General features: G+C 49.9%; 1 protein-coding gene across 15 annotated transcripts in view; it reads right to left on the bottom strand.

The window, feature by feature from the left end:
• Positions 1-12,503, bottom strand: part of EHMT1 (euchromatic histone lysine methyltransferase 1) — a 225,808-nt gene that overhangs the window by 132,118 nt on the left and 81,187 nt on the right. For 13 of the 15 annotated variants that reach the window (XM_054501965.2, XM_054501963.2, XM_054501952.2 and 10 more), the window contains exon 2: positions 1,733-1,796. In XM_054501965.2, the coding sequence (XP_054357940.1) occupies positions 1,733-1,796 (64 nt within the window). Of the gene's footprint in view, positions 1-1,732; positions 1,797-1,900; positions 2,002-12,503 lie in introns of those variants that run through there. The other 2 variants (XM_063650116.1, XM_054501958.1) reach the window with 1 other exon arrangement.

Below are 12,503 nucleotides of genomic sequence, written 5' to 3'. Positions count from 1 at the left end.
CTTCAAAGGACACCATCGAGAAAGGGGAAAGACAAGCCACAGACCGGAAGAAAATATTTGCAAATCCCATAGCTGATAAGGGACTTCTGCTTATGTAAAGAACTCTGAAAACTCAACAATAAAAATCAATCCAATTTGAAATCACAGGAGAAGAGATATTTCCCCAAAGAAGATCTAAAGATGGCCAATAAGCACACGAAATGATGCTCAACATCACTGGCCGTCAGGAAAATGCAAACCAAAACCACAATGAGATGCCACTTCCCACCCACCAGGACAGCCACAGACACTAAGAAATGGTGGCGAGGACGTGGAGAACCTGGAGCCCTCTGCAACCGCTGCAGGGAAAGCAAGATGGGGCAGCCGCCGTGGGGGTCCAGCAGTTCCCCCAGGGTGGACAGGCCGTGGCTCAGCAGCAGTGTGTAAGGGAACAGGGCACAGGCAAAGCCTAAAGGGTAATGGAATAACCTGTGGCTTGTGGCATCTGGTGTCACGTAGGAAACAAGTTCCACTAGGATGGTCAAAGGAGGGGTGACCAGGGAGAGAAGGGGGGAAGAGCCGGAGGGCACTGGAGCCAACAGAAGGAACAGTTCAAAGACACAGAAAGGACAGCAACAGAAAGGGGCCAAAGAACAGGAAGAAAACACCCAGTCAGGCTGCAGGAGGTGGATGGTGCAGGAAGTGGATGGTGCAGGAGGTGGGGGCAACCCTGGAGGGCCGGCTGGGGACAGCGGCAGAGGCGGGCAGCAGTCACCACAGTGCACAGCCAGTGGGTGGACGAGCACCCATAGGCACAGCGAGGCCATCTAGGGTGAAAGGAGGACACGGCAGGGGCCACAGCCCACAGTCCATGAGAAGCCAGGCCTTGCGCGCTGTCTGGAGACGAGCAGGCTCCAGCTGGGAGAGCCTTAGGCAAGTCCAGTGTCTGAGCTGCTCCCACGGCCGCCACCCTTATGGGTCCAGCCAGAACACCGCTCTCCCTTCACTGTGGAGCACAGCACAGCTCGTCTGGCGCCACATGCCCTCATTTCCTGGGGGCGCTCTTGGTGGTGCAGGCTCTACAAGAACATCCAAACCCTGAACTCATGTGTGCGCCACACCTTACAGAGGGGTGCAGCCCCACCGACTCCCCTCGCCCTGCCTCTCTGCAGACACTTGCTTCCATACCACTCCCTCCACCTCCTGGTAACCACTGCTGTTCTCCAAGTCTCTGCCATAAAATTGGAGTCATGCAGCTTGTGGCCCTTTGGGTCTGGCCTCCTTCACTTAACAAACCGTACAAAAGCTTCATCCATGGTGCGGCGTCAGTCATGCTGTGTGCTCTTCTGGGCTGCTGACCGCTGTCCCCCTGTGTGGATGCACCACAATCTGTTTATCCAGTTCCTTATCAACTGAGGACACCGGAGTGTCTCCAGTTTTCGGTGATGTGACAACGCTGCTATAAACATGTGTGTGGCCACTCACTTTTAATTTTCTGGGTGTACTTTAAGACAAGGATATGCAGGATTTTTGCTTTTCATACTTTGACAAATGTGTTCCTTCTCTGGCAGAGCTTTTGTGTGTGTCTGTGCAACTGTGTCTATTTAGGAATGGGATAGATTAGAAACTATACCATAAACCTAGGTAAAGCAAAGAAAGTCAGAAGACGGAGACAAATAAGAGAGGAAGAGCAGCAGGTTTTCTAGTCTGGAGGGAGGCGCTGCTCCTGTCCCTCGATGCACACCGCCCTCACCTTCTCCCAGCAGCTCGGTTTTCACACAGCAATCCTGCTGAGGCTCCCCCCTCGCCGGAACTGCCTGTTAGAGAGAAACAACAGCCGTCAGCCGGGTTCAGTGGGAGGCCGCTTTTCCAAATGGACATCATTTGGAAAAAGTCAAAAAATCGTAGTTAAAACATTCACCATGAGCTGCTGGACAGTCAGATTTACTCCTGCCAGCTGGTTACAGTCGCCTCCAGGAGAAGAACTGGCATTCAGAACACAGTCCAAGGAAACTTCTCCTGTATTTCTATTTTGGGAGACAGTTTCTTAACAATAAGAACGCATTCATGTATTATTTATATAATTAGATATCTGAAATCTTTTGGCCGTTACAGGAATGTTACAATTTATTTCAAAATGCATTCTACTGCTGACAATAATTCATATATTTCAAATGTCCAACTTCCTACAAAAAATTATAGAAATAGATAAATCAAGAAAATTCAGTAAGAAACTTAAATCACTAAATGTTTGAGATTAAGCATCTATTACATAGAGGTATGTATTATACAAGGCCTCTTAAAATTTTTTTTTGTTGAGACAGAGTTCACTCTCTCGCCCAGGCTGGAGTACAGTGGCACGATCTCAGCTCACTGCAACCTCCGCTTCCACAGTTCAAGCGATTCTCAGGCCTCACCCACCTGAGTAGCTGGGACTACAGGTGCACGCCACCACGCCCAGATGATTTTTGTGTTTTCAGTAGAGATGGGGGTTTTGCCATGTTGGCCAGGCTGGTCTCAAACTCCTGGCCTCAAGTGACCCGCCCACCTCAGCCTCCCAAAGTGCTGGGATTAGAGGTGTGAGCCACTGCACTTGGGTGGCACTTGGACATAATTTTTTTTTTTTTACGCAAAAATCCTTGCCTTCAAGAAGCTTAGAGTCTGGTTGGAGAAGTGAACATAAACACATAAAACACTCCTAGCCAGGCCTCTCCCGCCGCAGCAGCAGGACCATGGAGTCCATGAGAAGGCAGCAGGGAGTCTGCAAATGCCCCGCCCACAGCTGGGGGCCAGGGAAGAGAGCCGCTGACCACTCTGGGCAGTTGGAGACGCCAGACTGCAAGTGGGAGCTGTCAGGCTGACACCCAAGCCTGGTGATGTGATACTGGAGAAAGCCCTCTGGTGAGGCCACTGGAAGCTGGAAGTGGGCAGGAAGCCTCGGGGTCAGAGTGATAAAATAGGAACAACTGAGGGAGGCACACTTGGTGCTCCGAGTCCACGACCAGAAGAGGAGAGGCACAGACCTGCCCGAGGTCACTAGGAGCAGCCAGTCAGACAGGTGCAGGAGGCCAGCCACGCCCTGATTCCAACTTTAATTGACTATCAAGAAGTATAAGAGACTGCAAAAACCTGGGTGTCCAGCATCTGGATGAGAAAACATGTCAACAATGGGGCCTCTCAACAGAACCCCTCCTCCCCACAAAGCAGATGCCAGGCCAGCCCCTACCTGAGCCCCTACCTGAGCCCGGATGTGGCTACTGCTTTCCAGGGCTCACATCCATATGGTCTGGCTGCCTTCTGGGCTGACTTGGTAACACCAGACCTAACTGCATCACCCTCCCCAGGAGCTGGTCTTAGCAACTGTGCACAGCCCACCCCACCGTGGTAAGGCAGAGGGGCCCAGGTATCCACCTCCCACCCCCTGATCTCCCACTGCCAAGCCAGAGCCAGCAGCCCAGCTGCTCATGCCAGCCCTCGAACATGCAGAGCACGCTACTTTTCCTGGTCCATCACAGCTGTAGCCAGCCAGCTCAGCCTGCACCCTTCACACCTACCCCCCAACAGGAGCTCTCCGGGGTCCCTGCAATCCTTCCAGGAGTCCAGGAGGTCAAAACTATTTTCATGGTAATACTAGGACCTCAACTGCCTTTTTCACTGTGCTGATATTTGCACAGACGGTGCCCAAGTGGTGGTGTCAGCCCCTTAGCATCGATCAGGTCAGGACACCGAAGTGTACTCCAGCAACTGAACTCTTGACCAGTAGGCACTTAGGGGGGCTCGCCTGAGAGTGCCCTGGATGAGGCAGTGAGATGACGGCCTCCGAGCACAGCTCTCCAGTGTTCCACATCAGAGGAAGGGGGCAGGCAGCAGGCCAGGCGCAATGGCTGAGTGGAACCCGAAGCTTTCCTCACTCACAGAGCATCTTCACTTAAAAGAACAACCGGCAAAATTTATGCTACTCAGACCTGAATATGCCACTCAGGCCTGGACATGCCACTCAGACCTGGACATGCCACTCAGACCTGAATATGCCACTCAGGCCTGGATATGCCACTCAGACCTGGACATCTGGCAGACATTTCCACAAAACAGAGTGAGCCTCAAAGAAAACAACCAGTAGTATTTGTTGCCAATGTTAAAACTCTACCTTCTGAATTTTCGAAACACATGTAAATGTGTATCTGTCCCCACGAGCTTGAAAGTCTCTCCGTATTTATGACTTTTCTTATTACATGAGAGGTATCATTAGTGACTACAATTTTTGATACCATATAACAAAATGTGTCAACATGGGGAAGATCTTCACAACAAGGTGAGCCGACACTCCCCAAATGCCCAGTGCCTAATATTCAAAATCACGCATGGGCAAAAGATGCATCCAAGATGGGCTTTAATGTCACAGAGGAAGCAAGTCATTGGCACAGTTTCACCTTGTTGAGTTTTGGTGTCGTATCAAAGCAGAATAGCTGCAATTATCTGAAAAGATATCAAAATACTTCTCCCTTGCCAACCACATGTCTATGTGAGGCCAGATTTTCTTCAGACAGTATCACCTCAGGCTGGGTGCAGAAGCTGATCTGCAAATCCAGCTGACTCTTCGATTAGCCAGACGTGACAGAGACGGACCAACATGGAAAACAATGCCACTCAACTGAGTTTTTTTCATTCAGAAAAAGTACTTTTCACAGAAACTGCTGTATTCCCTAACATGTAAATAAAACGTTACGTTTACTTTTATTATTTTTTAAAAATGTGATTTTTAACTTTTCAGTTTTCATTTCTTTTACAGTAACTATCATTAAATACAACCCAATAAACAAGAGCCCTCTGGGGTCCTCAATACTTTTAAGAGTAGGGCCTTGAGGCACACCAAAGACACCTTACCTGCCACGGCACAGCTCTGCCGACAAGGTCTCCTGGCCTGAGATGAGTCGGGGTGGAGCATGGCAGGGCAGACCTCGTGAGGCTGCCAGGGTCTACAGGCATTTTTGGGCACCAGTTGTGCCCCTCACATGCTGTCCCCTCCTGAATGCACCCGCCAAACCCCACTCCATCTCACAGTCCTCATCACCACCACCAGCCACAAATCCTACCCACGAAATTAAGTTTTGTAATCTTTTGAAAAAATGTTTAAGAATGCTATGTAACACACTACCAAATAATGTCTAGAATCATCCACCATTCTGCTGTGTGTCCAATTCAACTGCACTCAGGAATCCTCTGACAAGCACTGACCAACATGCCAGGCCTCATACCAGTGTTAGGGCCAGAAACACAGCACAGACGCCTCTGCCTGGTCTGTAGCATCCCCAGTGCTCACTTCCATTAAGGGACAGCTGAGGACGGCCCAGGGCAGAGGCGAAAGGAAAAGGGGGCACCGGGGAGGAGGGAGGCCCGGCAGAGGCATAGAGCAGGCTGTGCAAGGCAGCGGCTCCGCCCTCTCCTCCAGAACCGTGTCCTCTCCTGACTTCCAGGAGGCTTGGGAAGGTTTTCTCCTAGCAAGGGATGCTGCTTCTGTGGCCCAGGGGCTGCCCCTAGGGGCTGAAGCACCACAGGCTGGCTTCGGAGACCAGCCCCCGGAGCAGCGCTGCCAAGTCTCCTTATGGCTGATGGATTCTAGGATTTTATGAAACCTCCAGATTAAGGACAAATTAGTTTACAATACAAATGTAAATGACAGGCCAGGCGCGCTGGCTCACGCCTGTAATCTCAGCACTTTGGGAGGCTGAGGTGAGTGGATCACCTGAGGTCAGGAGTTGGAGACCAGTCTGGCCAACATGGCGAAACCTTGTCTCCACTAAAAATACAAAAATTAGCCGGGAGTGGTGGCACATGCCTGTAATCCCAGCTACTCGGGAGACTGAGGCAGGAGAATCACTTTAACCTGGGAGGCGGGGGTTATAGTGAGCTGAGATCGCGCCATTTCACTCCAACCTGGGTGACAGAGCAAGACTCCGTCTCAAAAAAAAAAACAAATATAAAAGATAAATAATGTCTCAATAAAAAGGAGAGGCCGGGCGCAGTGGCTCTAGCTTGCAATCCCAGCACTTTGGGAGGCCGAGGCAGGCGGATCACTGAGGTCAGGAGTTCAGACCAGTCTGGCCAACACGGCGAAACCCCGTCTCCACTAAAAATACAAAAATTAGTTGGGCGCGATGGCAGGTGCCTGTAATCCGAGCTACTCAGGAGGCTGAGGCAGGAGAATATCTTGAACCCAGGAGGCGGAGGTTGCAGTGAGCCGAGATTGCGCCACTGCACTCCAGCCTGGGCGACAGAGCGAGACTCTGTCTCAAAAATAAATAAATAAGGGGAGGAAGAGCTCCTGTTCATAACAGTGACAGAAATGCTGTCTCATCTCAATCATTCAGCCTAGCACATTATTCCTTCTCCTTGCTCTAAGCAAAACAAAACGAATTAGTTAAAATTGTGTTTTATGTATCTTAAATCAAGACATTTCCACTCAAAACATCCACCTAGCTGGAGGAAGCAAGCTATTTGGACTCAGACCCCACACCGCAGAAGCTCTGCCCAGTCCAGGAAGCCTAGCCAAAAACTTCCCAAAAAAATCATCAATATCTCCCTCAAGAGCCCCAACCTACAACTCCCCGAGATGGCCCAGGACCCGCCAACCCCCAGGCCAGGTCAGCTCTGCACGCCCCGCCCTGCCATGGCCCCGTGTGCCTTGACTGGCAGAGCCTAGCTCTGCCCCCGATGATGCCCCACCCCTGGTGACGCCCCGCCCCCAACCCCCCAACACACGAGGCAGATGAGCCCAGGCAGAGCTGAGGGGTCCAGGTCCACCCCAGGAAGAACGGCCTGGGCCTTCTCCACCTCGCAATTCGGAGTCCAGGAGACGGAGGCAACTCACTTTTCAGAGGCAGACAGGAGCCCCAGAGACGTGAGGAGAGGAGGGGACCATGGGCCTCTCTTGGTCAGTACAGGTACCAGGGCAGGGCTGGTCCAGACCTCACAGCCCCAAGACCGCCACAGCCCTCTAGGGCCATCCCCCAACCTCACAGCAACAAGAGACTGAGTGCAGTGCCCACTCCAAACCTACCCTGGGAGGACAGCCCTGACCTGGGGCTTCTCGCTCAGTCAGGAAACCCCTCCTCCCCTTCCGCGTGGGTTGCACCTGCTAACCACAGAGCCAGCCTGACCTCTGCACCCGCCCGGCAAAACACATGACCAGTCCATTTCCACCTGAGCAACAGACCTTGCATTTTTAGTGCCACAACTTGTGCACAATGTAGAGTACACACCAGGACGGTGGGTAAGAGAACAAAACCAGCCTGTGCAAAGCATGAACAGGAAGCATGCACACATTCCAATTCTCACTCGAACACTGGCTTCAGTTCTTGCCACTTAAAAATCACATTATCTCAAGTCCAGAAAAACCCAGCTCCTTGGAAGTTCTTCTTATCTTCAGTGCATCTGCCCAAACTCAAGAACACTCAGGAGATTTCATGTCCAACCTCCAAACGCATGTTAAAGGAATTCCCAGGCCAGAGTAGTGGCTCATGCCTGTGATCCCAGCATTTTGAGAGGTCAAGGCAGAAGGACTGCTTGAGCCCAGGAGTTCGAGACCAGCCTAGACAAAACAGTGAGACCCCATCTCTACAAACAATTTTTAAAAATTAGCTAGGAGTGGTGGCACACACCTGTACTCCCAGCTACTTGGAAGGCTGAGGTGGGAGGTTCCCTTGAACCTAGGAGGTCGAGGCTGCAGTGAGCCGTGGTTGTACCATTGCACTCTAGCCTGGGTGACAGAGGAAGACCCTGTCAAAAGAAGAAAACAAAATGGAAAAGGAAGGGAGAGAGGGAGGGAGGGGAGGGGAGGGGATAAAGAAGGGAAGGAAGGGAGGAAAGAAAAAGGAAGGAAGGAACAAAGAAAGGAAAGGAGGGAGGGAGGGAAAGAGAGGAAGAAAGGAAAGGGAAGGAAAGAAAGAAGGCAGGAAGGAAAGGAGGGAGGGAGGGAAGGCAGGAGGAAGGGAAATTCCCTCCCAGAGCCTGGGATTTCCAGGAATTCTGATGCTTCTTTCAAGTAAAGGACCTTTTAAATACAAAATCCTAAATAAAAAGATAAAAGGATCAAAGTAAAAAGAAGAGAGGATACCAAGCAGCAATAGTGAAGATTCTTGCAAACTAAAGGGGAATGGGGTGAAGGACCAAGACAAATGGCCAAGGGATGACCCAAGGACACTCCTCTCTGAACAGAAATACAGAACTCATTTTAGTCCTGTAACTCTATTCTTCTTAAATGCCATTAAAAAAAAACCAAACACTACCTTAAATGTCCATGTTTCTTAAAATTAAAACCAATAGAAAATCCTCAATCTACAACCAGGGCAAGGCCACAAGCCTCTGGTCTTGGTCCTGCTTGTTTATGAGAACAAAGTGGCCCAGTCCTTCCCTCCAAGTCCCGAGCTCGGTGAGCGCCTTCCTCCCCCACATTCCCCTACAGGCTGCGGAGCTGAGGTCATATCATAACCTCACTGTTTACAGACACATAGTGATATGATTTGGCTCTGTGTCCCCACCAAAATCTCATGTTGAACTGTAATCCCGAATATTGGGGGATGGGCCTGATGGGAGGTGACTGGATCATGGGGGTAGATGGCCCCCTTACTGTTTTTGTGATATATCTCACAAGATCTGGCTGTTGGAAAGTGTGTGGCACTTCCCCCTTTGCTCTCTCTTCATCCTTATGGACAGGTAAGATGTGCTCACCTCCCCTTTGCCCTCCCGCCATGATTTTAAGTTTCCTGAGGCCTCCCTAGAAGCAGAAGCCTCTATAGCCCATGGAACCATGAGCTGATCAAACCTCTTTTCTTTATAAATTACCCAGAATTAGGTATATCTTTATAGCAGTGTGAGAACAGACTAATACAGAAAATTGGTACTGGAGAAGTGGGGCATTGCTATAAAGATACCTGAAAATGTGGAAGCAGCTTTGGAACTGGGTAATGGGCCGAAGTTCAAACGGGTTGAAGGGCTAAGAAGAAGAAAGGAAGATGAGGGAATGTTTAGAACTTCCTAGAGGCTTTTTGAATGGTTTTGACCAAAATGCTGACAGTGATATGGACAATGAAGTCCTGGCTGAGGAGGTCTCAGATGGAGATGAGGAACCTATTGGGAATTAGAGTAAAAGTCACTCTTGCTATGCTTTAGCAAAGAAACAGGCGGCACTGTGTCCCTGCTCTAGGGATCTGTGGAACTTTGAACTTGAGAGAGATGATTTAGGGTATGTGGTGGAAGAAATTCCTAAATAGCAAAGCAGTCAAGATGTGGCCTGGCTGCTTCTAACAGCATACACTCACGTGCATGCACGAAGAGAGTATCTGAAACTGGAACTTATATTTAAAAGGGAAGCAGAGCATAAAAGTTTGGAAATTTTGCAGCCTGACCATGTGGTAGGAAAAAAAGCCCATTTTTCAGGGAAGGAGTTCAAGCCAGCTACAGAAATTTGCATGAGGAGCTGAATGTTAATAGCCAAGACAATGGGGAAAATGCCTCAGAGACCTTTGCAGCAGCCCCTCCCATCACAGGCCTGGAGACCTAGGAAGGAAGAATGGTTTTGTGGGCCAGACCCAGGGCCCTGCTGCTCTGTGCAACCTCAGTACATGGTGTCCGGCATCACAGCCACTCCAGCTCCAGTGGTGGCTGAAAGGGCCCCAGATACATCTCAGGACACTGACCCAAAGGGTGCAAGCTGGCAGCTACCAAGGCTTCCACATGGTGTTAACCCAGCAGGTGCACACAGGGCAAGAGTTAAGGCTTGGGAGCCTCCGCCTAGTTTTCACAGGATGTATGGATATCATCCATACATCTGTGGTGGTGCATGCCTGTAATCCCAGCTACTCAGGAAGCTGAGGCAGGAGAATTGCTTGAATTCAGAGGATGCTGGATGTGGAGGCCAAGTATATGGAAATGTCCAGATGTCCAGGCAGAAGCTTGCTGCAGGGGTGAAGCCCCCACAGAGAGCCTCTACTAGGGCAGTGCAGATGGGAAATGTGGGACTGGAGCCCCACATAGAGTCTCCACTAGGGCACTGCCTAGTGGAGCTGTGAGAAGAGGACCACTGCCCTCCAGACCCCAGAATGGTAGATCCATCTAGTTTGCACCACACGCCTAGAAAAGCAGCAGGCACTCAACGCCAGCCCATGAAAGCAGCTGCAGGAGCTGTACCCTGAAAAGCCACTGAGGCAGAGCTGCCCAAGGCCTTGGGAGCCCACCCCTTCCACCAGTGTGGCCTGGAAGTGAGACATGGAGTCAAAGAAGATTACTGTGGAACTCAGACTGCCCTGCTGGGTTTCAGACTTACATGGGGCCTGTAGCCCCTTTGTTTTGGTCAATTTTTCCCTTTTGGAACAGAAGCATTTACCCAATGCCTGTATTACCATTGTTTCTTGGAAGTAAGCTTGTTTTTTATTTTACAGGCTGATAGGCAGAAGGGACTTACCTTGTCTCAGATAAGACTTTGGACTTTTGAGTTAATACTGGAATGAGTTAAGACTTTGGGAAATTGCTGGAAGGCATATTTGTGTTTTGAAATGTGAGAAGGACCCAGCACTTTGGGAGGCCGAGGTGGGTGGATCATGAGGTCAGGAGTTTGAGACCAGCCTGACCAACATGGTGAAACCCTGTCTCTATTAAAAATACAAAAATTAGGCTGGGCGCAGTGGCTCACGTCTGTAATCCCAGCAATTTGGGAGGCTGAGGCGAGTGGATCACCTGAGGTCAGGAGTTCGAGACCAGCCTGGCCAACATGGTGAAACCCCATCTCTACTAAAAATACAAAAATTAAATGGACATGGTGGCAGGCACCTGTATTCCCAGCTACTTGACAGGCTCAGGCAGGAGAATCACTTGAACCCAGGAGGCAGAGGTTGCAGTGAGCTGAGGCCGCACCATTGCACTCCAGCCTGGGTGACAAAAGCAAAACTCCGTCTCAAAAAAAAAAAAAATTAACCAGGCATGGTGGCGTGCGCCTGTAATCCCAGCTACTCAGGAGGCTGAGGCAGGAGAACTGCTTGAACCCAGGAGGTGGAGGTTGCAGTGAGCTGAGATCACACCATTGCACTGCAGCCTGGGCGACAAGAGCAAAACTCCATCTCAAAAAAAAAAAAAATTAGCCAGGCATGGTGGTGCCCACCTGTAATCCCAGCTACTCAAGAGGCTGAGGCAGGAGAATTGCTCAAACCCAGGAGGCAGAGGTTGCAGTGAGCCAAGATCACACCATTGCACTCCAGCCTGGGCAACAAGAGCAAAACTGCATGTCAAAAAAAAAAAAAAAAAATTAGCCGGGCATGGTGGCACATGCCTGCAATCCCAGCTACTCAGGAGGCTGAGGCAGGAGAATCGCTTGAGCCTGGGAGGCAGAGGTTGCAGTGAGCTGAGATCATGCCATTGCACTCCAACCTAGGTGACAGAGTGAGACTCTGTCTCAAAAAAAAAAAAAAGAAAAAAAAGCAATGTGAAAAGGACATGAGATTTGGGAGGGATCAGAGGCAAAATGATATGGTTTGCTCTGTGTCCCCACCCAAATACCATGTTGAACTGTAATCCTCAGTGTTCGGGGAGGGACCTGGTAGGAGCTGACTGGATCACGGGGGCGGTCTTCCCCCTTGCTGTTCTCATGATAATGAATGAGTTCTCATGAGACCTGGTTGTTGGAAAGTGTGCAGCACTTCCCCCTTCATGCTTTCTCTCTCCTGCCGGCCATGTGAAAATATGCCTGCTTCTCCTAGGCCTTCTGCCATGATTTTAAGTTTCTTGAGGCTTCCCCAGAAGCAGAAACCTATACAGCCTGCCCACAGAACCATGAACCGATTAAATCTCTTTTCCTTATAAATTACCCAGCCTCAGGTATGTCTTTATTACCAGTGTGAGAACGAGCCAATACACCCAGAAACCTGCCATTTTTGATAGTAAAACTAGAGCTACAATTTGTAAAGCCAGAATTGATCACAAGAACAGTTCCTTCACTGACCTATCCAGATTCTCATCAATGTCACAGCCTATAATAAAATCTCAATTAGAACAGTATCTAAGCATCAAGGGCTGAATGCTATGGTAGGGAGGGTGGGGTGGCATGGCAGCGGTGCAAAATCCACCCAATCCATGATCAAAATGGATCACAACAGCAACAAATCAAACCTTTTGAGAAAGGAGAACGGCGGACTAACGAGGCCCACTTCAGCACACATTTGACGTGCTTGAGCTGGACTCCACCATCCTTCTAGAAAACAATATTCTCTTCTTCCAAATGCCCACTTTAATATATTGTCTAAGGCACTGATGTGGCTGGAGAAAAAAGGATTATTTCCCACTTCGTGAGGTTTTTTCCTTAAATGTTAATTGGTGGGTTCAGATAGACACAAAAACTTAAGGGGAAAAAAGTTCCCCAGATAGTGAAGTAGAACTCAGACCCCATGCTGGACGTGGAGGCCAAGTACACAAGCAGCTCCCCGGGAGGCGGGTACTACAGGCTGTCGTGACATGAGACACCCAGTTACATTCACAGT

The sequence above is a fragment of the Pongo pygmaeus genome, chromosome 13 (genome assembly GCF_028885625.2).
Source record: "Pongo pygmaeus isolate AG05252 chromosome 13, NHGRI_mPonPyg2-v2.0_pri, whole genome shotgun sequence".
Taxonomy (NCBI): Eukaryota; Metazoa; Chordata; class Mammalia; order Primates; family Hominidae; genus Pongo; species Pongo pygmaeus.
The sequence above is the reverse complement of the archived record's forward strand: the minus strand, read 5'-3'. Positions and strand labels throughout refer to the sequence as shown.